This window comes from Halichoerus grypus, chromosome 2 (assembly GCF_964656455.1).
Source record: "Halichoerus grypus chromosome 2, mHalGry1.hap1.1, whole genome shotgun sequence".
In the NCBI taxonomy this organism is placed as follows: domain Eukaryota; kingdom Metazoa; phylum Chordata; class Mammalia; order Carnivora; family Phocidae; genus Halichoerus; species Halichoerus grypus.
Window position 1 is genome coordinate 29028445 of NC_135713.1, and position 25338 is coordinate 29053782.

At 36.6% G+C, this 25338-nt stretch overlaps 1 protein-coding gene and 1 non-coding gene across 3 annotated transcripts in view; both read right to left on the reverse strand.

The window, feature by feature from the left end:
• NUP155 (nucleoporin 155) overlaps positions 1-25338 on the reverse strand; it is a 63555-nt gene that overhangs the window by 14164 nt on the left and 24053 nt on the right. Inside the window, exons 14-30 of one of the 2 annotated variants that reach the window (XM_036074672.2) lie at positions 24428-24538; positions 23185-23279; positions 22355-22443; positions 21814-21876; positions 21140-21245; positions 19723-19789; positions 18218-18333; positions 12307-12404; positions 8584-8714; positions 6758-6949; positions 5954-6092; positions 5102-5237; positions 4069-4222; positions 3758-3862; positions 2549-2703; positions 1298-1427; positions 31-144 (exon numbers count right to left, since the gene is read on the reverse strand). In XM_036074672.2, the coding sequence (XP_035930565.1) occupies positions 31-144; positions 1298-1427; positions 2549-2703; positions 3758-3862; positions 4069-4222; positions 5102-5237; positions 5954-6092; positions 6758-6949; positions 8584-8714; positions 12307-12404; positions 18218-18333; positions 19723-19789; positions 21140-21245; positions 21814-21876; positions 22355-22443; positions 23185-23279; positions 24428-24538 (2001 nt within the window). Of the gene's footprint in view, positions 1-30; positions 145-1297; positions 1428-2548; positions 2704-3757; positions 3863-4068; positions 4223-5101; positions 5238-5953; positions 6093-6757; positions 6950-8583; positions 8715-12306; positions 12405-18217; positions 18334-19722; positions 19790-21139; positions 21288-21813; positions 21877-22354; positions 22444-23184; positions 23280-24427; positions 24539-25338 lie in introns of both variants that reach the window. The other variant, XM_036074671.2, reaches the window with a different exon arrangement.
• Positions 17109-17236, reverse strand: LOC118524461 (small nucleolar RNA SNORA30/SNORA37 family). The gene has a single exon (XR_004911625.1). It is a non-coding gene; the product is annotated as a small nucleolar RNA SNORA30/SNORA37 family (small nucleolar RNA).

Sequence of the window (25338 nt, forward strand, 5' to 3'; positions counted from 1 at the left end):
CTACAGAAATTCACCTTGCCTTTTTATTACCTTAGTTATGTCCATTAGCTCAGAATCCAGCTGAGAAATTGCATCCTGTACAGAAGAATGATGGGAATACTGCCTTTGTAGTGTCTCTTGTATCTGAAGTTGGATCCTAGCAACCTAGTTTGGATTAAAAAAAAAAAAAAGCAAGTCTCAAGTTCTTGATGATAAATCAACAAGTACTTGAAGGAATGATTCCTAGTATCTGACTTCAAGTTGGTTAAAGTAAAAATAATGTATAAATAACAGCATAGTGACTGAGTTAATAACACTGTATTGCATATTTGAAAGCTGTTGAAGAAAACAGACTGTAAAAGTTCTTATCACAAGAAAAGATTTTTGTAATTACGTATATGGTGATAAATGTTAATGAGACTTATTATGGTGATCATTTTGCAATATCTAAAAATACTGAATCATTACATTGTATACCTGAACTAATATAATGGTATGTGTCAATTATACTTCAATTAAAAAGAAATGAACGAATAAAGATTTCTATCATAACAAACTGGCAGCTCTTCATCACAACATAAAAGATCTCACAGGAAGTTTACTATGGCAGAGCGCCCTTGCTACCACGCTAACACCCATCTCTCCCACTACTGCAGCCAAACAATGGCTAGACCCTATTTTCCAACCTCCTCTGTAGGGAGATAGGGCCATTAAGACTAAGTTCTCTTCAAAGGAATGTAAGTGGAAGTAAAGTATGTCACTTCAGGGCTGAAGGTCTTTAAGAGAGTGAATGTGCTTATTACATGTGATTTTTTTCTCTTACTCCCTCTGACAGAAGAAAAAGGTAAGGCCATAGGGAATGGTAGAGCCAGAAAATAGAACTTGGGTTATTAAAATCAATCAAGTGGAAGAAAGCCACTGGCTAATCAGGGACACCCACTCTGGATATTTGTGAATGAGAAATAAGCCTTTGTATTTGGACCATTATATACTTTTGGGTCTCTTAATTAGGGCAGGTTAGCCTACTCTACTTCACATATCTACTCATTAGCTTCCAGAATAAATGGTAAATGTGATATAATCTCCTTTGTGTTGGAATAGTTGGAAAAAAACTTTCGAAATGCCACAGAGAAAAAATTTAATTACAGCAATGTCCTGTGACCCAATAAAAGATTTATGTTTAAATATGAAAATAAATACATATAGGCAGAAGAGACGAGAATTACTAATACTGACTGCTACTGACTTATGACTTACTAGAGGGAAGAAGGGAAAATGGAATAAATGCAGGCAAAGTTTAAGTATCTTTAGTGCTTACTTCCATTTTTTCTTCTAATTCATGAAGGAATTCACCATCTGCAGCTATCGATGAAATGGCAGTGGAACTTTTGGCACTAAGAATGGCTCGAGCAATGTACTCTAGTCGCTGCTGAAGTGAAATTTCTGTGCTGGGGGGGGAAGAACCTTATTTTTATTTATATGAATTCTTAAGGATCCAATATACAAATATATTAATTATGATGCACTATTTTGTATATACCAAATGAACATAAAAGGTCATTAGAAACTTGAAAAAACTATTAGAGGGGGGTGCCTGGGTGGCTCAGTCGTTAAGCGTCTGCCTTCAGCTCAGGTCATGATCCCAGGTCCTGGGATCGAGTCCCGCATCGGGCTCCCTGCTCTGCGGGAAGCCTGCTTCTCCCTTTCCCACTCCCCCTGCTTGTGGCTTCTGTTCCTGCTCTTTGATTAAAAAAAAAAAAAGAAAAAGAAAAAACTATATTAGAGGACTTCTAATAAAAGAGATCTACAGTTTAAGGCAACAAATAAAAAAATACTTAAGTTTACATCCAAAAAAGTAACTTCCTATTTTAAAACTTTAATTCAGTGTGTTAAAACTTGGATTCTTCTAAACACTAAGGAAAATGTTTTGTTTTTTTTAAGATTTTATTTATTTATTTGACAGAGAAAAACACAGTGATAGAGGGAACACAGCAGGGAGAGTGGGAGAGGGAGAAGCAGGCTTCCCACGGAGCAGGGAGCCCGATGCGGGGCTCGATCTCAGAACCTGGGATCGTGACCTGAGCCGAAGGCAGACGCTTAACAACTGACCCACCCAGGCGCTCCTCAATGCTTTCTTTAATAAGATTCTTAACAGTCTTCAACATATACACTCAAAGTTTTTTTGGTAAGTTAAACCAATAATAGAGCAGAGGAAATTAGTCTAGAATTAGTAAAGCATTTAAAATTATAAAGCCTTTGAGAAGTTTTTGTCCTTTTAATTAAGAATACTAATTAACTGCTTAGTAGGAAAGACTCTAAAGACATACTTTAAAGAAGAGATTTAGAAGATAGTTTGACTAGAGAGGGTCTTGGGTATTTAGTATCTCCCATACACTATTAAAAAAAAGAAAAAAAAAACTGTAAACTTTAGGTAAATCCAAGTAAAAGCATAAAAACTCTACATACTGCAACCTGAATAAGGTTTTATTTAATTTCTGAAATCTGGATGTATCTAGTTATAGGTCAGTTATCAATCATTATTCACAGTAGTAAGGGTATTATACCATACCTATGCATGTCAGCCAATTTGGACAGGACACGAGCAGCATTACTAAAGCTTCTGTTCTTTTCATAATACCTCCAGAGTAAATCCATATAACGAACTTTGTTTTGATCAACTTTGGCCATTCGGACTAGATGTGGCTCCAGAAATGGAGAAGCAATCTGCAAATTATACAGTCACTCAGAAACATTTTCTGGACTAGGCACTTGCTCTTTATGTAGTAACTATAACATTTTTAAGTCAACTACAGGTATGTCTTACTTCATGAATACACAAGCAAAATTATAATCCAACAACAGAGGGCAATTTTTTTCATTATAAATGATTTTTACCAGAGTTAACCAAAGAGTTGCTATGAAAAGTTGAATTAGGCTGATTAAACTAATCATAATCCAGTTACAATTTTTTTTTAAATTTTTATTTTTTTGAGACAGAGTGAGCATGGGGGGCGGGGAGAGAACCCCAAGCAGGCTTCATCTCACAACCCCAGGATCATAACCTGAGACGAAATCAAGAGTTGAATGCTTAACTGACCGAGCCACCCAGGCATCCCCAATTACAAATCTTTTAATAAACTTTGAAAACACAGCTACTGATTCCTAGACTCGGAACTCAAAGACATCCTTGCCATTATCAAATGCCACACATTTATTTTACAGACTAAAGAATACTGAAACTTAGGATAGTAAAAAGACATGTATGAAGTCACATACTGAATTAATGGCAGAGGTAATGCCAAGTTTAGGACTCCTAATTCATAATCCAGTGATTTCCATCCCACAATATAAACAACCCAAATCAGCTTCAAAATAACAAGAAAATTAGAGCAATAGTACCAGGAAAAGATATTACATTACTTGGCTTGACGCTAACACCTAATGGTAGGTTCAGGATAAGAAAATGAATTTCCTGTATCTATGTATTTTTTATTTTTATTTATTTTTAAAGATTTTATTTATTTGACAGAGAGAGAGAGAGCAAGAGAGTGAGTGAGCACAAACAGGGGGAGTGGCAGACAAGGGGAGAGGGAGAAGCAGGATCCCCGCTGAGCAGGGAGCCCCATGCCCAGGGCTTGATCTCAGGACCCTGAGATCATGACCTGAGCCAAAAGCAGATGCTTAACCAACTGAGCCACCCAGGTGCCCCTCCTTCAACTATGTATGTGCTACTTGAAAATACAAATTAACAATACTGGAATAAAAAAACTTTTTTTACCTGTAATAACTTATCTGCAAGATCAGCTTGTATTAGCCAATTATAAAGGGCAATACTAAAGAGCTCATCTTTGGATCGTTGAGACAGTTTAAGCATTTGTTCAAACTAAAATAAAAAAAATAGTAAGAATTAGCAGTTAAAGGCCCTCTTGCTGGACATCATAATCATCAGCCTTATAAAATCCTGAAATCAAGAATCTTTAAATGTTTATTTCTAAGATCTACTACCTTTCCCAAGAGGAGCTGCTACCACTACCACACAGAACTTCTAAACAATGTATTTTCAGGATAAAAATATGCTTTGTCCCTTACGTGATGTCCTGCTTCTTCATTACTCAGCATATTGGGATCAGATGACAATACTGGAGGCCCAGGTTTTTTGGGTACACTGGGAGACTGAGGAGCAGCCTTACTTTGATTTACCAATTCTTGAAGTGTATCTGTAATACACTTGTAACTGTTTAATCTGAAAAAGAATGGAAAAGAAGCAACTGCATTATTTAATTAGACAGCAACTGACTAATTTAAATACATAGAATAATTTGAAGACTCTTTTGGGGAAGAGATATATGTACACACACACATATATTTGGTATTAAAATATAAATTGTATACTTTTTCTAGGTTTGAGAAACATGTGGTTAACCATAAAAGGGTGAAGTCATAAAAATTAACGTATTAATAAAAAACATGTTTTAGATAGGTTATATATTTCCTTTATGGACACACATTTTTTTCTTCTTTAACAGTCACTACTAATTTGTGAACATTTAAAAATTGTAGCATAAAATAAAATAAAATCCTAATCTTCACCCAGAACTAGAAATTAGGTGGGCGGGGGGAAATGGTTCCAAATAAGTTATCTCATTTGAAATTGACATTAGTAAAGTGTCATAAAAACCACAGAGGCAAGTTCAAAAACATTTATAAGTCCTTAAGAATTTCCACCAGATTATGGGGCACCTGGGTGGCTCAGATGGCTGAGTGTCTGCCTTCAGCTCGGGTCATGATCTCCAGGTCCTGGGATCGAGCCCCACATCAGGCTCCCAGCTCAGCAGGAAATCTGCTTCTCCCTCTCCCTCTGCCTCTCCCCCCTGCTTGTGCTCTGTCTCTCTCTCTCAAATGAATAAATAAAATCTTTAAAAAAAAAATTTCCACCAGACTAAAACTTGAACCCTAAACTAAGAATTATAATCCTAATTTAGGCCCATGATAAAAAGACATTTTTAAGTGAAAGCATAATTCAATTTTATAAGTGTTGTACTTAAGATATTATTTTCCTAATACAATCAATCAAACTGTACACCAAGAAAAGCTGACAAGCAGCTAAGGTGATAAAACTTGCCTTTCTTGGAAAGCCTGCAGTCCCACGATGTCTTCTTCTGGTTCTCCATGTTTATAGAAATGAAGTCCAAGACCCTGAGGATCTTTTTTTTCTGCAGCAGTAAGAGAGAGCTCCACTACACCCTCATAAAAACGGACTAATGGGAAAGGAAAAGGACAAAGAGATAAGGCTTATTAAGCTGGATGCGTTCTTCCTTAGCTGGTTTATAAAAATACTGATCAAGGTTTTTACATCTCTACTGTATGCTAGTCACCTTGATGACACTATCATATAAAATATGTTTGGGGAATCTACCAAAGAATAAGGTACCAACATGCCTAAAAGGCAGCTATTAAGTATATTTTCTTCAATGGAAAAAAATTTTCAAAGTTAGAATAATAAAAGGGATGGATTCAGTTCCTTGATGGAAAAAAAATCTTAGAATTCAAAACAGTATCTGTGCTAACAGTTATTACTTTTACATTACGCTAGATTTGATTTAAAGTAATTTAAAAGCAAGCAGACAGGTACTATTTTAAAAATTAGTCAAAAGAATTTAAAGCATCCAAAAAATAAATGTAACCCAGAATCTATCTAATACAGTTAGTAGTTTAACTGGACAAGGACTGAAACTCCTGTGTTAAAAAGTTACACGTTTCAAGATATAAAAAGAGCATTATAGTTTTTGCAGAGGCTAGTGTAGTCATCAAATACTAAAACACAAGGCATGAGTTTCCCATGTCATATCACTTGGGAAGGTGAAGTTGAAGAGGGGTTTGCTTCTGGTAAGAGGCTCTTTATCAGTAGCTTGTTTTATTCAGTCGTTTTTCTCCTGAGTTAAGAAAAAGATATGAAAAACATTTTGTTTCTCACCTTGTCTATACTGAGCACAAACACTGGAAAGGTCCACTTGATTGCTGATTTTCTGATATTCCTTTAAGGATTCTCTTAACATTCTTTCCTTTTCAATCTTATTTTGAACTTGTCGGGAACGCTGGAGGAGTTCATTTGCCTAGAATCAGAGATGACAGGAACTTAAAAAGATGTAAAATCCAGCACACAGATGATGTTATCAATATAAGTCTTGGTCTATGTCTCAATTTACATCTGGTTTATTATCATAAAAAATAAAAACAACTCTACAAACTTACTTCTTCTTAATTTTAGGCAGAAAAATTTTTGACCAAAAAAATCCTAGCTATTTTTAATTCTTTTCACAAATATTTTAAGCAAGATAGCTTTGACTGGTAAACCTCTTGCCTAATCAATACATTATTGGTCAGCAGGCAGTCCATGTGATACTGATTTTTTTAATTATTTTCAACCTGTAAGAAAGGATCAATAAAAATTACCCAATTAACTCTAACTTATTATAGACTTAAAGTTTTAGTAATTTTTACTTTCTAAGGAGAAACATATTTAACCATTTAAAAAAACATGGTCTAAAAATACTATCAAGATTATGAAAAACTTAAACACACAAGGATTTTAAGAAATGATGTATTCCAACTCCTCTCATCATACAGATGAGGACTCTCGAGGCCATGAGAGGTTAGGAGACCTACCCAAGAGACGTCATACGTTAAGTAAAAGATGGTTTCTGATTCCAGTTCTATTGTGCTTTTTATACCATGAAACCCCCTTTAGAACACTGAAATAGCTGATAAAGCATCATACCTTAGAACAAACTGCATCGTCAGTGCTATACAGAAGTGGGCAGATGTCCTGTAAGTGTGAACTAATGCCATCAACAGCAGCATTATCTCTGATGTAGCAGTTGATAAGAGAAGCAATTAATGCCCCAGTCAGTTCCTTGTCCCTGATTACCAGATCTTTAAAGGTGGTGATTTTCAGCTGCTCTTGAAATTCCTAGGAGTGTAAGAAAAAGTCCTTTTTTCTACCAAAAATATAGGAATATCCTATTTCTACCTGGAACAAAATTTCTTTAACAATTTAAAATAACCAAAAAATTAACAGACTCTATAATTCAAAAGAGAAAATATGCTAAACTATACAGACTAGCACATTTTTGCAAACTTTCATAGAATCATAGAAAATTGTTAAAGAACCCACGGTATGACCAGTCTAAATCTCTCAATTTACAAATGAGAAAAGTAAAATGTAGGCAGATCCAAAATTAGAGCCAGGTCTCCTGATTTTAGTCACAACCAGAAAGAATAATCACTTAGCTACATTAAAAAATCTGGGGCTTAGAGGGCACCTGGGTGGCTCAGTTGGTTAAGCATCCGACTCTTGATTTCAGCTCAGGTCCTACAAATGGACCTTGAGAGCTCGTTTGGAGGTTCTAGCAGAGACACACAGCTACTCGTATACCCTTGACCAAAGAATGGTCCGCCTCTATCAGGGAAGGTCATCCTCTTTGAGCACAAAGCTTTGGAAGGGATGCACATGGAGTGGTGAGGGAGAAGGGGACAACTGCCTAGCCAGTCAGATCAGCCGAGTCAACCCTGGTGATCAATGGGCGTGACAGATTCACATCACACCTTTCCTTAGAAATACACAGTAAACTATACAGGAGTGAAATGACGCTGTATCTGGGATCATCTTTAAATTTGGTAAAGAAAAAGAGAATAGATTAATAAAAGATGATAAAATCTTGAAAATGCTGAATACAAGGGGCGCCTGGGTGGCTCAGTCGTTAAGCATCTGCCTTTGACTCAGGTCATGATCCCAGGGTTCTGGGATCGAGCCCCACATCGGGCTCCCTGCTCAGCGGGGAGCCTGCTTCTCCCTCTCCCACTCCCCCCTGCTTGTGTTCCCTCTCTCGCTGTGTCTCTGTCAAATAAATAAATAAAATCTTAAAAAAAGAAAAAGAAAATGCTGAATACAAGCGCATATGGGGATTATAATATAGTATTTACTCTATTTTTGTATACGTTTAGAAATGTTCACAATAATAGGTAGGAATACATTCCCCTCAGTGTCCTAACATTTAAATGAATGCAAATTGCTATTATACTTAAAAAGGATTCAAATGAGGACAGCAAGAGAAATATGACCCATTTATTTCTCACAATGGTAAACATCTTTCTTTAAAAGAAGAATGTTTAATTTAAGTCACTGGACTCTTTGAAATTACATGCAAAAATTTTGTGGATATATCTGTATGCATTCTTTGAGGGTGGGAAGAAAGAGTTTTGATCAAATTCCCAAAGGGATCTGAAACCCAAATAATGGTTACAATCTGTTTTAAAAAAATATTTTTGGTAAAGATTTCATTCATATACCACGAGAACATGATAAAATTCTCACATATTGTAAAAACTTGTGGTTTTGACAAAGCAGATCCCTCAAGCTTTCATGCTTTAGTGCAATCTTCCATTAAGAAGATTTCCATTAAGCAGATATTAACTTACTCATAACCTAAATGCTTCTCCCCAAAAGTCCCCTCCCAAACCCAAATATAAGATTAAAGCTTACTCAAAAGAAAACAAACTAAGCACAGCATTAACAGTATGATCTTAAGGGAAAAGAAATCCTACCTTCTGAAGTTCTCCTACAATGACAGTGAATTGATGTTCACAAAGAAGCTTCCATAAAGCCAGAGCCTGGTATGATTTTCGAACCAACTGCTGGATTGCCTGAAGTGAAACCTTTTCACTCAGTTGAGCCTCTAATTACAAAACACAACTAATGAAGTTTTATACAATGACATAGGTTGTTTTGTTTTAAATAAAACAACACTTTACTTTCAATAAGAACAACTATAGTTAAGGCTGAAATCCTTACTGGTCTCCTCCTTCCCCTCATCACAGCCAACCATGATCATGATTTGTTGAATTCATGCTTTTTATCCTGTCATTATGTGTATGTGCTTCTATGCGTCTGTGTGTGTACACACAAACAACAAAAACACTGCTATTTTTAAACAATTTACACCACTTTTTCTACCCAGCTGTATTTTCACAGGCTATCTATATTAATAAGTATAAATCTAATGTATTTAAATTACTGGATGTTCCATCACATAAGTATACCACAATTAGATCCATTTTCCACCTTAAGGACATTTATATTGTCTCCTATGCTTTGCTACTAAAACAATAATGCAATAAACATCCTTAAGAAAGGACTCCTGAAAAGCACCGTTAGTTTTCGCTAGGACTATGTTCCTCAAACCCTGGATTAGGATAAACTGGTGAAAAAAAAAAAACAAAACAGGTGAGTCATGAAATCAATACAGTCAGTCATGACAGCTTTTTTTTTTTTTTTCTTAAAAAAGGAAACAGAATTGGGGTGCCTGGCTGGCTCAGTCAGTAGACCATGCAACTCTCGATCACAGGGTTTTAAGTTCAAGCCCCACACTGGGCGTGGAGCCTACTTAAAAAAAAAAAAAAAAAAGAAAGGAAATATTAGAGTATAAAACAGGTAGCTATTTCCTACAATTTTGTTTCAGTTGTGTATGTATGCTTTCAAACATCAGAGTCATAACGTAAAATGTATTCCTTACTATAAGGAAAAAAGTCCGATAAAGAGTGCTATACAATGGAGGCGCCTGGGTGGCTCAGTTGTTGAGCGTCTGCCTTCAGCTCAGGTCATGATCTCAGGGTCCTGGGATCGAGCCCCACATCGGGCTCCCTGCTCAGTGGGGAGTCTGCTTCTCCCTCTCCCACTCCCCCACTGCTTGTGTTCCCTTTCTCGCTATGTCTGTCAAATAAATAAAATCTTTACCAAAAAAAAAAGACTGCTATACGATGTATCCATAGAAGTAAAGCTGCTGGCTTTCAATATATATGCATTCTCAGCTTTTACAGGATAGTATCAAACTGCTCTCCAAAGTAGTTGTTTTCAGTGTACATGTGCCAACAATTTGAACCCTCCCTTTTGTTTTAATCCTTACCAGTGCTTGGTATTGTCAGGCTTAAGACCTACTGAAGTACCAATAGCAGTAATGAAAAAATGTTTATAAAATAGAAATGTTTATAAAACAGAAAACTAGATCTAGCAGGAAGGGACAAGAGTAAATGGCTGGGTCTTAATTAGCAAAGATCTATCAGCCAGAAATGGCTCAAACAGAACACAAAAATTCTTTTTTTTTTTAACAATTTTTTTTCAAAGGATTTTATTTATTTATTTGAGACTGAGAGATACAGAGAGAGAGAGCATTAGCAGGGGGAGAGGCAGAGGGAGAGGGAGAGGGAGAAGCAGAGTCCCCGCTGAGCCAGGAGCCCGATGTGGGGCTCGATCCCAGGATGCTGGGATCATGACCTGAGCCGAAGGCCGATTCTTTTTTGGGGGGGAGGGTTCTTAACCATCTGAGCCACCCAGGCGCCCCTAGAACACAAAAATTCTTTAAAAAAACGGCAGGCAAAATTTAAGCAATGATTTATTATTCCAGATTACTTTGGAATAATAGATGATTATAAGTTTTCCATTACCTTGCTCTTTCCACGACTGTTACCATTTATAATAGACAAACAAAAACAAAAACAACCAAAAATTTGATTCACATTTTTAACTCTATAAAAAGGTGTGTCACTAATCATTAGGAAGGAAAATACATCAAAAACCAGTGATATGGTGATTAACATAACAATAAAAAATTTAAAAAAAAACCCCCAGTGAGATACCACTTTGTATCTACTAGGATGGATATTACAAAAAGAGAAAAATAACTAGTGAAGATGTGAAGAAATTGAAATACTTTATGCACTACTAGCAGATATGTAAAATGGTGCATAGAGAACGGTATGGCAGTCCCTCAAAAATTAAAAACAGAATACCATATGATCCAGCAATTCCATTTCTGGGTATATAACAAAGGAACTGAAAGCAGGGACTCAAATTTATATTTGTACAATACATTCATAGCAGAATTATTTCTAATACCTCAAAGGTGGAAGCAACCCAAGTGTTCAAAAACCCAAGTGTTTTTTTTTTGCTTTCATGAAAATACACCCGAAAATCAGCATTCAGCATTTGTGTTGTAGCGAGCCATTACACAGGCAGCATGCACCCTGCCAAACTCCTTTCCCAGAAACGATACACATCATCTCGGCATCAAGCCGCCACAACTTTGAAATGTGTCTATGGGCTTCTGTGCTCTATCTCTAAATGTGTCCTAAGGTGGGGCGCCTGGCTGGCTCAGTTGGAAGAGCATGTGACTCTTGATCTCAGGGTCGTGAGTTCAAGCCCCACAATGGGCATAGTGATTACTAACAAAAAATTAAATAAACTTAAAAAAAAAAAAAAAGTGTCCTAAGGAACAGAAAAGCCTAAGAAAGGTTATTTTTTGGGGTCTGGGAATGCTCAAAAATTTGTCCATATAAATTAATGGTAATTACTTTCTCACTTTATGCCATTTGGCTTATGAAAGGTTTCACAGGAACACTACTTTCAAATAGCAGGGGAAACCTGTGTAGACATACAATGGAATAATATTGTCTTAAAAAGAAAGGAAATTTGGACATATGCTACAACACGGATCAACTCTGAAGACATACTAGCTGAAATAAGCCAGTTGCAAAGCTGGTCATTGTATAATTCCACTTATATGAAGTATATAAGGTAGTCAAATTCAGAGACAAAAAAACAAACAGAAAACTACTGACAGTTGTTAGGGGCTGGGATGGTATGGGAAATGGGGAGCTTTGTTTCATGGGTACAGAGTTTCGTAAGATGAAAAAAGTTCTGGAGATGGATAGTGGTGATGTTTGCACAACAAAGTGAATGTGGTTAAAATGGTAAATTTTATATTATGCTTATTTTACAATTTAAAAACTTACTTTAAAAAAAGTATCATGTTTTCTTGTAAAGGAAAGGAAAAAACTTAATGGGCTGAAAGTTATGGGGCGCCTGGGTGGCTCAGTTGTTAGGCATCTGCCTTCGGCTCAGGTCATGATCCCAGGGTCCTGGGATCGAGGCCCACATTCGGCTCCTGCTCAGTGGGAAGCCTGCTTCTCCCTCTCCTACTCCCCCTGCCTCTGTTCCCTCTCTCGCTGTCTTTCTCTGTCAAATAAATAAATAAAATCTTTAAAAAAAAAAAAAAAAAGGGCTGAAAGTTATGGAAATACATGAGATCCATACAGTCCCACTTTTCTCAACCACACTGATGTTATTTTAATAAAAAATACTTGTGTTATCAAAAAACAAGATCTTACTGAGAGATGTCCACTGTTTTCTATTCAATCCAATGTTTTCTACTCGATGAATAAAACTCTTTATTGGGGTCATGTACAGTCAACTGATCAGAAGGAATAACTTACCATGAAACTTCCTCTGCAGTTCCTGTTGCATCTGCTGGGTATTTCCATTTTCAGGACGCATGAATCCTATCAGCCTCTGCTGCACTTTGGCTGTTGTACTGAAATAAATTCCAAAATGTGTATTTGTGTTTTCAACAGCTTTACTGAGATAGAATTCATATACCATACAATTCAACCATTTAGAGTACATAATTTAGTTTCTCAAAATATATTCATAGGGTTGTGCAACTATCACCACAATCTAATTTTAGAACATTTTCACCCACTCTCTATTAGCAGTCAATCCCCAACTCTCCCACCCCTACCCTAAGTAACTGCTGGTCTACTTTCTGTCTCTTTAAGTTTGCCTATTCTGAATATCTCATATAAATGAGCTGGGATACATTGTTAATATTCTTTTCCTCTGCAGAATAGTGAAATAATCACTGGCGAATCAATGATGATTTAAAACTGAAGCATTTTAATCTTGTGGATGCTTAAAGTTTCAATTATTTGGTTATTGTGATGTCCATTTTATTCAGAAAGGCTGAATAAATGGTTGCTTCTTTCTCTTTATCTGCCAAATTTAAAAGTAATGAATTGGTTTCTAGAATCCTTCAAAGATGAGCAGTATTTTGGTTTCAGGTTACATAACATCCACCTTTTCCGTGTGCAGTTTTATGAGTTTTGACAGATGCATGGTGTCATGTAACTACCACCACAACCAAGATACAGAACAGTTCCATTACGCCCCAAAATTCTCTTGTGCTGTCTCTTCTATCCAAATCCTCTTCCCACCCGCTAAGCCTGTCCACCACTGATCTCCTTTACCTCTCTAGTTTTGTTTTGTTTTCTAAGATTTTATTTATTTTTTGAGAGAGAGAGAGACAGTGAGAGAGGGAACACAAGCAGGGGGAGTGGGAGAGGGAGAAGCAGGCTTCCCACCGAGCAGGGAGCCCGATGCAGGGCTCGATCCCAGGACCCTGGGATCATGACCTGAGCTGAAGGCAGATGCTTAACGACTGAGCCATCCAGGCGCCCCTTTTGTTTAAGATTTTATTTATTTACTTGACAGAGAGAGAGAGAGCACAAGCAGGGGGAGTGGCAGATGGAGAGGAAGAAGCAGGCTCCCCACTGAGCAGAGAGCCTGATGCAGAGCTCGATCCCAGGACCCCGAGAACATGACCCGAGCCCAAGGCAGACACTTAACTGACTGAGCCACCCAGGCACTCCTACCCCTATAGTTTTGCCTTTTCCAATATGTCATACAAATCAATTCTGGCTTCCTTTCTATAGCATAATACATTTGAGAGTCATCCACGTTGTTGCACATATCAGCCCTCTGGAGAATGTCAGTCTTGTTTGTTTTAGCAAGTAATCTATCTAGTGAAATCTGGTATTCACATTATAAATGCTAATTGTCACGAAAAAGGGAAAATAAAAAGAGCTCTCAGAATTAAAAATATAATGGCCAGAAAAAAAATGTATCAGAGAAACTGAACAGATGCTATTTTTTTTTTTTTAAGATTTTATTTGACAGAGAGAGACACAGCGAGAGAGGGAACACAAGCAGGGGGAGTGGGAGAGGGAGAAGCAGGCTTCCTGCTGAGCAGGGAGCCTGATGCAGGGCTTGATCCCAGTACCCTGGGATCATGACCTGAGCCGAAGGCAGATGCTTAACGACTGAGCCACCCAGGTGCCCCAGATGCTATTTTTTTTTAAAAGATTTTATTTATTTATTTGAGAGGGAGAGAGAGAGCACGCGAGAGCACAAAAGCAGGGAAAAGGAGAAGCAGACTCCCTGCTGAGCAGGGGGCCCAATGCAGGCCTTGATCCCAGTATACCGGGATCATGACCTGAGCCAAAGGCAGCCGCTCAACCAGACTGAGCCACCCAGGTGCCCCTGAACGGATGCTGTTTAAAATATAATTGGGACACCTGGGTGGCACAGTTGGTTAAGTGCCAGACTCTTGGTTTCAGCTCAGGCCATGATTTCAGAGCTGTGAGACTGAGCCCAGCATCAGTCTCCGTGCTCACTGCGGAATCTGCTTAAGACTCTCCCTCTCCTTCTGCCTCCCCCAAAGTAAATAAATAAATCTTTAAAAAAATAAATAATTATATATACACACACACACAATAATTGGTAACAACAACTCTAGGAATTCTGTAATCTACCGAACCACCACAACAACAAAAGGAAGGAAGAAAGGAAATTATGGAAGAAAAGAGAAGAAACTGAGGCTAGATCCAGGAGAGTTAATAGGATTTTCCCAAGAAAAGGGAAATGATCAGATAGTACAATAAATAAAAAATAACAGAAGAAAATTCACCAAGGTTTAAGTCTAGTTCTAAATGCTCATTGAGAAAGTTTAGTTCTCAACACTCATTGAAAAAAGACATATTGAAGACATGGTGAAATTGCTAAATTTTCAGTAATAAAGACAAAAAGCATAAAAAAACTTCAAAGTTAACACAAGCCATTTACAGAGAAAAGAGAATCAGAAAGGCAATGTACTTTTCCTCTGCAATATTAAAGTTCAGGAAGAAAATGGAACAAAACTATAAATGAAAACCTGAGAGAAAATGGCTATGACCTTACAATCCCATACTCGTTAGGCAATAAAAAGGGGTGAAGTAGTTATTTATGCTGCAACATGGACCTCGAACACGAACCTCAAAATAACGCTAAGCAAAAAAAAGCTAGATTCTAAAGACCATAAATTATATGATTTCATTAGCATGAAATGTCAAGAATAGGCAAATCTATAGATAGGATAGATTAATAAGTGTTTGAGGCTAAGGGGTGGAAATGACTGCAAATGGACAAAAGAACTGTCTTTGGGTTGAAGAAAATGTTCCCAAAATAGACTGTGATAATGGTTGCACAATTCTATATATTTACTAAAATTTGCAGAACCGAACATTTAAAATAAGTGAATCTTGTGGCATATAAATTACATCTTAAAAAGCTATTAACAAATACTCAGTGAGACTGTTGCAGGCATGAAGGGTTGGTTGAAATTAGAAAATCTGTTAATAAAGGAAAAAATATCTCTGCAAAATGCAGATATTTGACAAATTCCAATACTCACTTTATATGAAAATTCTTAAAACAGAAATGGATAAATACTTTCTTAGCATGATAAACTGTATCTATGTAGGCATGATCTTTATTTATTTTTTAAAGATTTTACTTATTTATTTGACAGAGAGAGACACAGCGAGAGAGGGAACACAAGCAGGGGGAGTGGGAGAGGGAGAAGCAGGCTTCCCGCAGAGCAGGGAACCTGATGCGGGGCTCGATCCCAGGACCCTGGGATCATGACCTGAGCCGAAGGCAGACGCTTAGCGAGTGAGCCGCCCAGGCGCCCTGGCATGATCTTTAATAGAGAAACACTCCAAGCTTTCCCACTACAGTCAGGAATAAGACCCAGATGCCCAGTGTACCTCCACTACTATTTAACACTGTGTTGGAGATATTAGCCTATACAGACAGGAGAAAGCAACTAGAGCTAGAAAGAAAAGGTAAAATTATCTCTATTTGCAGATGACAGGACTACATATTTGAAAAATCCAAAACACTCAATGAAAAAACTAACTAAAGAGAAATTAGTAAAGTAGCAGGGTATAAAATTAACAGACAACTGCAGTTATAACTGTAAAATTCAATAAACTGCTAAGAAACTATTAACAGAAGAATATAGTGTTAAAAAGAAAAAAGAAAAAAAATACCTTACAACTAAAATTCCAGCTAATTTCCAAGGAGGATACTGGTGGAGGGCAGGGGAAAAAGGAACGGTAATAGCTTCTGTCCAATTACTAATGCTGACAGAGATGTGTATTTTTCAGAATTTAAAACTAACTACTAGAGAAAGAAAATCATGTATAAAACTTCTAAATCTGTGTTTGGGGTAGGGAGAGGTCTGATCAATCCAGTAAAATAAGGGGATGGGGAAGGAAAGAAAAACAAAACACACAATAAAAAGCACAAATTCAGGATGGTGAAAATAAGATCAAACATTAAACTAATCCCAAACATGGGAAGAGGTTATACTGTGTTATTAAAAGATAGACTCTTAAACTGGGTTAACAAAAGAAGGGAGAAATCAATTTATACATTAAGATATACGTTAAGAGTGTTCCAAAGGCTCAAAATAAAGAAAATTGGTTTAACTTTCTCAGGAGACAACTAAATACTACATATCAACTTTTTAAAAAGTTCTTAAACCCAATAATTCTACTTCTCAAGAAATTCATCTGAAGATTACTGAACAAGTACACCAACATGTATAAAGAGGAGTAATCACTGTACCTTCTTTATAACATGAAAAAACAGAAACACTGCAATTATTAATAGAGTTACACCATTAAATGTCTGCATATAAATAATGGAAAAATATGCAGCCAATATAAAAATTATTTATTCTTGGGCGCCCGGGTGGCTCAGTCGTTAAGCGTCTGCCTCCAGCTCAGGTCATGATCCCAGGGTCCTGGGATCGAGCCCCACATCGGGCTCCCTGCTCAGCAGGAAGCCTGTTTCTCCCTCTTCCGCTCCCCCTGCTTGTGATCCTGCTCTCGCTGTGTCTCTCTGTCAAATAAATAATAAAATCTTAAAAAAAAATTATTTATTCCACTGATTTGGAATGTTGTAGAAGATATAGTGAGTATATACAATGTTTCATAAAAGTGTGCCTATTTAGATTCTATTTGCAGTTTATTTTTTAATTTTCCTTTTTTTTTTTTTTTTTTTTTAAAGGAGAAGACCTAAGATAAGAGCAGCAGGAGAAAGATACAATGTTGAACATGATGGCACAGAACAGTCTCTCTGTCCCACTGAGTGACAGCTGCCCCTGGCACGGTTCCAGGGCCAGGATGCAATCAAGGGTTTTCTTTCAGCACCAGCTACCAAATCCTGGCCCCAATGTCAGGGGAGGACCTGTGAAAGTGCTATATTTACAGTTTTAAAGAAACACATATTTATATATTTCATATAGTTTATACTGTTATACTATAGATCATAAATTTTCTGGGCAGTAAAGTGAAATCTTTACAAAAAGCCCATATTATTTCTATAATAAAAAAAATTTTTATCCTAAACATACGCCCACACAAAAACCTTTATAAGTATGTTCACATCAGCATTTTTCATAGCAACCAAAAAGCTAACGTAACCCAAATGAGCATCACCTGATGAACTGAAAAATGAAACAAAATACCAATACACGTTAAAACACGTGAACCTTGAAAATATGCTAAAAGAAGCCAGAAACAAAAGGCCACATTTCCATTTACATAAAAGATCCAGAATATGGCAGATCCACAGACACAGACAGATTAGTGGTTGTTAGAGACTGGAAAGGAAATGGGGAGTGCTATGGACTATTTGGTCCCACCATGTTCCAATGTTGAAGTCCCAATTCCCAGAGTGATGGTATTAGGAGATTGGGCCTTTGGGAGGTAATTAGGTTTAGATGGGGTGATGAGAGTGAAGCCCACACAATGCGATTAACAGCCTTACAAGAAGAGACCAGAGAGATTGTCACCTAGTTTTCTCTCTGCCATGTTAGGACACAGAAAGAAAGTAGCTGCCTGTAAATGACAAAGAGGGTCCTCACCAGAACTCAACCATACTGGCACCCTGATCTCAGACTTCCAGCCTCCAGAACTGTGAGAAATAAATGTTTGTTGTTTAAGCCATTCTATGGTATTATTGTTACTGTGGTGTGAACAGGGAGTGACTGCTAATAGGTAAAGGGTTTCTTTTTGGCATGATGAAAATGTTCTGGAATTAGATAGTGGTGGTAATAGCATAACCTCATAAATATGCTAAAAACCACCGAACTAAATATTTAAAAGGATGAATTTTATAATGTGAATTATATCTCAGAGAGAAAAAGGAAAAAATAGGCAAATAAATCTTGTTTATTCTTACTTTGGATTTCCTAATGGTCCCCCTGCAAATTGGGAGTTTCTGTCTAGAAATTCTTGCAAACCTTTTAGTTCTTGTAGCACTGACTCCAACAGTTGGGAGGGAACACTACTTTCAATCTGTAAGAAAAAAAGTATTTTCAAAAGCTTTAAAACACTGAAAAAGTGTATATGTAAAAAACATACTCTTTATAACTGAATGTCAAGTTTTAATAAACAGTAATTATTTATGCTTGGTGCAGAATAAAGGACTAGATAGCCACATCCCTCCTGTCCTGCTCTGGTTTGTTTTAGGTATAATTTACAGAGAGTAAAATAAATACATCTTAGTGAATATCTTGATAGCTTTTTATATTTTAATTCAGTCACCACCCAGACCACAATACAGAGTATTTCCAACATCCAAGAAGTTCCCTAATGCTCCTTTCTAGTCACTAGTCATTCCATCTCCCAGCAAACCACTTTTCTTATTTGTCACCATAGGTTAGCTTTGCCTGTTCTTGAACTTCATATAAATGGAATCATATACTATGTTAAATAAATATATTCTTCTTCTTAGAAATGTGAACTTTAAAAATCAGAATCGAAAAAATATTTGGTATCTTTCAGATTTAAAAAGAAAAAAGCTTAAAATAAATTGCATTCATATTTCATGTTAAAAAAATTTTACTACCTGAATTTATGAATTTATGATAATACAAAGTTTTACAGGATTTAGTCTTTATTTATTTATTTTTTTTAAGATTTTATTTATTGGGGCACCTGGGTGGCTCAGTTGGTTAAGTGTCTGCCTTCTGTTCAGGTCCTGATCCCAGGGTCCTGGGATCGAGCTCCACGTCGGGCTCCCTGCTCATAGGGGAGCCTGCTTCTCCCTCCCCCTCTGCCTGCCACTCTGCCTACTTGTGCTCACTCTGTCAAATAAATAAAATCTTAAAAAAAACCTATATTTAATTTATTTATTTGAGAGAGAGAGACAAGCAGGGGGGAGAGGGAGAAGCAGGCTCCCTGCTCAGCAGGGAGCCCGATGCGGGGCTCGATCCTAGGGCCCTGGGATGACCTGAGCGAAAGGCAGACCTTAACCGACTGAGCCACCCAGGCACCCCTACAGGATCTATTCTTAAAGTACTCTAGAAAGTATACTTATGCATGGAAATTAGTACTGGGTTCATGGAATTCGGGAGCATATAAGCAAAATATTAAATAGTAGCTTTGAGTAAATATTAAGGATTAGGACTTACTCTGTTTAACCCTCACAACAGGTTATTATTCTCACCTTATAGTGAGGTATCAGACTGAAATATTAAGAAAATGACTCATCATTTATATAAGTGACGGAGCTGGGACTTCACCCAGGGCAAGGAGTTTATTGGACACGTACACAAACATGTCCATAAAAGAATAATCAGCATCTTGTTTCTAACACCAAGAAATGTGAAACAATCTATTTATACAGTTAATACCATAAAATGGTTACACACAGCAATGGAATACATTATACAACACACTTACTGCAGTGATTTCTCTGTTGCCACTCTTGAATACTCTCTCCACAACTAAACTCGCATCCCAGATATTTCTGAAATAAAAAAATGTTTTAATAATTATGCTGTATAAACAAAAACAATTACAATATGTAGTAAATTCCTTTCTGTGTGTTTATCAAAGTACAGCAATGATTTAATACTTCACAAAGTTATCCAAAAGAACGGAAAACAAGAAAATTTCTAAACCTGATATACCTAAGTTATTTCACATAATGAAATACTGCTAAGAAAAAATCAAAAGACTCTGGGCAATGAATTGTAAATAAAGTTTATAATGCAAAAACAAATTTCTAAAAGAGTATTGCACTGCTTCACATTTTAAGCAAATGATTCAAATGAAAGCATCCATCTCAAATCTAAGACAAATATATAGCAGACAGGATAATTAACTGGATGATATGGTAGACTAATTGCAAAAATGGCTGTAATTCTTTGTCCCTCCTTATAGTTATCCTTTACAATATGACTTTGATGTGTATCTCATAATGAGTTTATTTCCCATGTTTGAATGGATTCAATTTTTTTTTTAAAGATTTTATTTATTTGACAGAGAGAGACATAGCGAGAGAGGGAACACAAGCAGGGGGAGTGGGAGAGGGAGAAGCAGGCTTCCCTCTGAGCAGGGAGCCCGACGCGGGGCTCGATCCCAGCACCCTGGGATCATGACCTGAGGCGAAGGCAGACGCTTAACGACTGAGCCACCCAGGTGCCCACCCCCCGGCTTTTTAAAAAGATTTTATTTGAATGGATTCTATTTTTTAATCTGGGTTGGCCTGGAGATGTTTCCCTGGCCCAGTGAATGAGGTTAAAATAATGGTAAGCCAACTCTAAACCTAGGCATCAAGAAGCTTTGCAAATTTCTACCCTGTCTCATGGGACTTTGCCATCACCAAGGGAATAACCCCTGGCTAACCTGCTGGAGGATGAGAGACCATGTGAAAAACAAAAACCCAATCGTCCCAGCAGAGACCATTCTAGACCTGCATACAAACATGACCCTAAACATGTGAGACTCCAGCCAAGATTGACAGGGCTCTCTTCAATCCCACAGCTGAATGAGTATAAATGAGTTAGTCTAGCTAAGACCAGAACCGCCTAGCTGACTTGCAGATACAGGTCACTGAGTTAATGGGGTGGTTTGTAACACCATATGTTAATATGTATGTGTATACATATATATAAAACACAACAAATATAGATGGTTAGATGATTAAAAAAAAAGCTAAATAGAAAACAATTTTATTAATGAACAAGTGAGCTAAATAAAACTGTAAGTTAAATTTAACAGGAATAAATGATGTCCCAAATTTAAAGTTAAAAATATTCAACTACACAAAATAGGACAAGGTGAGCAATAGTTGGTTATTCCATGCAAAACTTACCCCATGATTCGAGAAAAGTAAATGCAAATACCATTGTGTTTTCCAGAGTACACAATCTCTGGTGCAGCCATACAACTCATACTTGCGGCCTGAGTTGCTGGGTTTCCTGAAACACACACTGGAGTTGACATGGCAGGAGGATGTACACCTTGTACACAACGTAAGAAAGACAAATCTTTAAATTTAACCTTAAACATTCAGCATCCTCAATAACCACAGCCTGTGTATGTAGGCCCAAAGGTAAGAATATTTACAAAAATACTGGAATAAATAGGTATTGAATTTGGTTTTCCCTGGTAAGAAGAGACTCAGATTGGATAGATGCTCCCAGGTAGGCTTTCTAAGTGTCGGCATGCAGGATAAAAGGCAAGAAAGCTTGCAATCACTCCTCCTTAATGTTGGGAGTCAAACAGAGCTAATTATACAGATTTCATGGCTGCATATTAAATCCTGGTACCCAGATAAGGAGCTTTCAGGTATACTACTAAAGGTGTTCCTACGCAAAGGCATTCATGGCCAAATGTCAATACTTGCTTGGATGTAACTTCTATTCAACTACATTATTTTCAAGAGACTAGGGGAAGTTAATATTTCTTTCACTAAGCATTAAGGATAACAGTGTTAGCTCTTCAAAAAGAATAGTAGTAGCAATACAAAACAAAGAAAAGAGGTACCTTGAGATGGTGTTCCCAAAAATGATGGATTTGGATATGGACTACCACTAGGAATAGGAGAACCTAAAAAGGAAAGAAGACTATAAAGATTTATAAAATAACCTCCCAATCTTTTAAATCTGATTAAATTAGGAGAAGCTGTTTCTCAGCATGAGTGCGGAGTGGCACTATCCATGAAATATTTAAGATTTAGGGACTCCGCTCATTTCCCAGGCATTTTCTAATAACTCCCACTGAGGAAAACATTGAGGTGGGAGTTTACTTGTTATGAAATCATTCACCTCCTTCCTTTTGGATAAATAACAAATGAGTTCTATAAATACTACTGGTTACATGTTATTTTGTTCTCTAACATGCATAAAGAACTCAATATTAATATATCCTTGCTTTTAAGAGTCAGACATCTATAGAACTGTATTCACCAATAAAACAGTAGCAAGTAAATAAAATATAATGAAAAGCTTTGTTCATTAAAATATGCTAAGCAGTTTCTAAAACTCAAACTATTAGAAATAGTCTCATTTCAGTATTTTGTACTCACTAGAGTAGACAGGAGACCCCAAGATGGGACCAACATTACTTGGAGCAGGGAGAGTGGGTGGAAATCTCATCTGTGCTTCACCACCGTACCTGTTTTTATGACAACAGAGGCTGAGCTTATTCAGTGAAATTATCCACCTTAAAAGATGGAATTGTTCCAAGTCCTGCTAGCTCCCAAATAAATGCCTTAAACATTATAGACTTTAATGTATTTTACAGTGCTTATATCTATAAGTATAGATATAATACTTATTTAGAAACTGTTGACTTGAACCTCTACCAGAAAGAATTATAAGGGACTCTAGCAATTTCTAAGGGTCAGCAATGCAGAGAATTTACTTAAGAGTATATGGCACTGTAATTTTCATACCAGATTACAGTTAGATAGCACTTGAAAAATTGTTTTAAACAAATCACATTTCAAATTCTTACCTATAGCTAAATATTTTCCAAATAAAAATATCGTTTTGATACCAAGTTTCCTTAAAGTGATTTAGAATCCCTCAATGCCAATGATACAAGTAAAGCAGAAACGATATAGTGTTTTAGGAAGTAAAAAAGATATGGTAACTGTAGTAGAAAGTGTAGAAAAAAGACTAGACAGAAGAAGTTGAAGAACAGAACCCAGAGCAAGGGTAACAATTCATACATTGTATTAATCTAGCTACGTCTATTAGCATTATAATCTTTCCAGATTTCATCCTTTTGCAAAAAGATTTTACTATCTTGCCTATATAGGTCTTCAAGTGTTTGGTAAGCCCTTAAACTACCACATTGACCAATGCTATCATTAAAAAAAGTGGCCAAGAACAAAAGAAAACTGACATATACCTGAAGAAAGCCCGAGTGGCCCATGCAGATACTTCTCTATCACAGGCAGCAGTGGAACAAGCAAGGATAAGGCAGGTTGCACAAGCCTGGTCTTCCTATTTAAAAAAAAAAAGTTTCTTCCCTTATAGTAAACATAAACATTTAAAAAGAAGTTTTAGTTATTCTTGTATCCAGTGTTTCAATTTGTGCCTAGCACAGAGCAGGTGCTCAATATATATCTGCTAAGTGAATGAAATCAGTTGGTATGAAAAAGGAGAACGTTTATCAGAGGCACTATCATTAAAGGGTGCTTTTTCTTTTTATCTAGACTCTATTTTAGTCTATAGTTTATTCCCCTAATTTTCTTTCTCATGGTCTTTTTACCTTTTAGAAAATAACAACAACAATATAGCTATTTATTAAGTACCTGTCATGTGCCAGGTACTATTTTAAAAGGTTAGCATATATTAACTCCCACATCATACACTATTATAATGCCTGTTTTACACATGAAGAAACTGAAGTTCACAGAACTAAAGTAATCTAACCTGGTGGCAGAGCTGGTGATTTGAATCCAGTCTCTCTGTACTTAACTTTGATCTGATATTCTTGATCTTAAGCTTTCTGAGTTTTACCTTCTCAATTCTAGCAATGGCTTTGAAATACTAATGGCATTATCATTACTGCCCCCAATTTTTTCATCAGGTCATTGGCAAAAAAATAAAAAAAAAAAAATTAAGAATTAAAAAAAAAGGGGGCGCCTGAGTGGCTCAGTTGGTTAAACGTCTGCCTTCGGCTCAGGTCATGATCCCAGGGTCCTGGGATCGAGCCCCACATCGGGCTCTCTGCTCGGCGGGAAGCCTGCTTCTCCCTCTGCCTGCCACTCTGCCTATCTGTGCTCTCTCTATCTGTCAAATAAATAAATAAAATCTTAAAAAAAAAAAAGATTTGTCCACAAATATCCTGTTTTAATAAAAATGTATTTATCATATAAATTGAACATGAGTTTCTTACTAGTATACTTTAAAATAAGAACTTATCAATAACAAATAAAAATCTGAGTTTACTGTATAAGCTTTACTTATTAATACTGCTCCCAAATATTAGTACACAGATAATGACCAATGTAAAGAAAGAAAGACTAAGAGTATCTATTAATCACAGTATTTTGATCCTAGCTTACATAAAATTCAGGTATTATTCTCATTGTTTTATTGTTTAAAATATCATAATATTTTTTTAAAAAGTACAAATAATTAATTACCTGATGTAATTTAAAGAATCTTTCAATCTCTTCTCCATCTCCACCCACATTACTCACAAGTAGATGTCTCAGTTGATCTACAGGTCTAAGTTTATGAAACATAAGACTTCCCTAAAAAGTTTAAAAAAAAAAAAAAACCACAACCATAAATAATAGATTTATTTGGCATGGCTGGCATCAACTGACCCTGCTATTTTATTTAATAAAATCAATAAAACAAAAAAACCCCCTTCAAGAATACAAAGTAAACTGGCCAAAAAGAACATCTACATTTCAACTCCCAACCTATACTAGATCTATATATGCCCAAAGAAAATTTAATAAGAAAACAATGCTCTGAATGTCCACAATGCCAAACTGTGGAAGGAGCCGAGATGCCCTTCAACAGATAAATGGATAAAGAAGACGTGGGTCAAATATACAATGGAATATTACTCAGCCATCAGAAAGGATGAATACCCACCATTTGCATCGACATAGACTCAATGGAGGGAGGGGACTATGCTAAGTGAAATAAGTCAAGCAGAGAAAGACAATTATCATATGGTTTCACTCATACGTAGAACATAAGGAATAGCGTGGAGGACCACAGGAGAAGGGAGAGAAAACTGAATGGAAAGAAATCAGAGAGGGAAACAAACCATGAGAGACTCTGGACTCTGGGAACCAAACTGAGGGTTACAGAAGGGAGGGGGATGTGGGGTGGGGTCACCAGGTTATGGGTATTAAGGAGGGCATATGTGGTGAGGAACACTGGGTATTATACGCAACTAATGAATCATTGAACACTATATCAAAAACTAATGATGTACTATTATGTTGGGTAATTGAACATAAAAAAAAAGATATCACCTCAAAAAAACAAACAAACAAACAAAAAACACTGCTCTGTAACACACAAAATATATTCA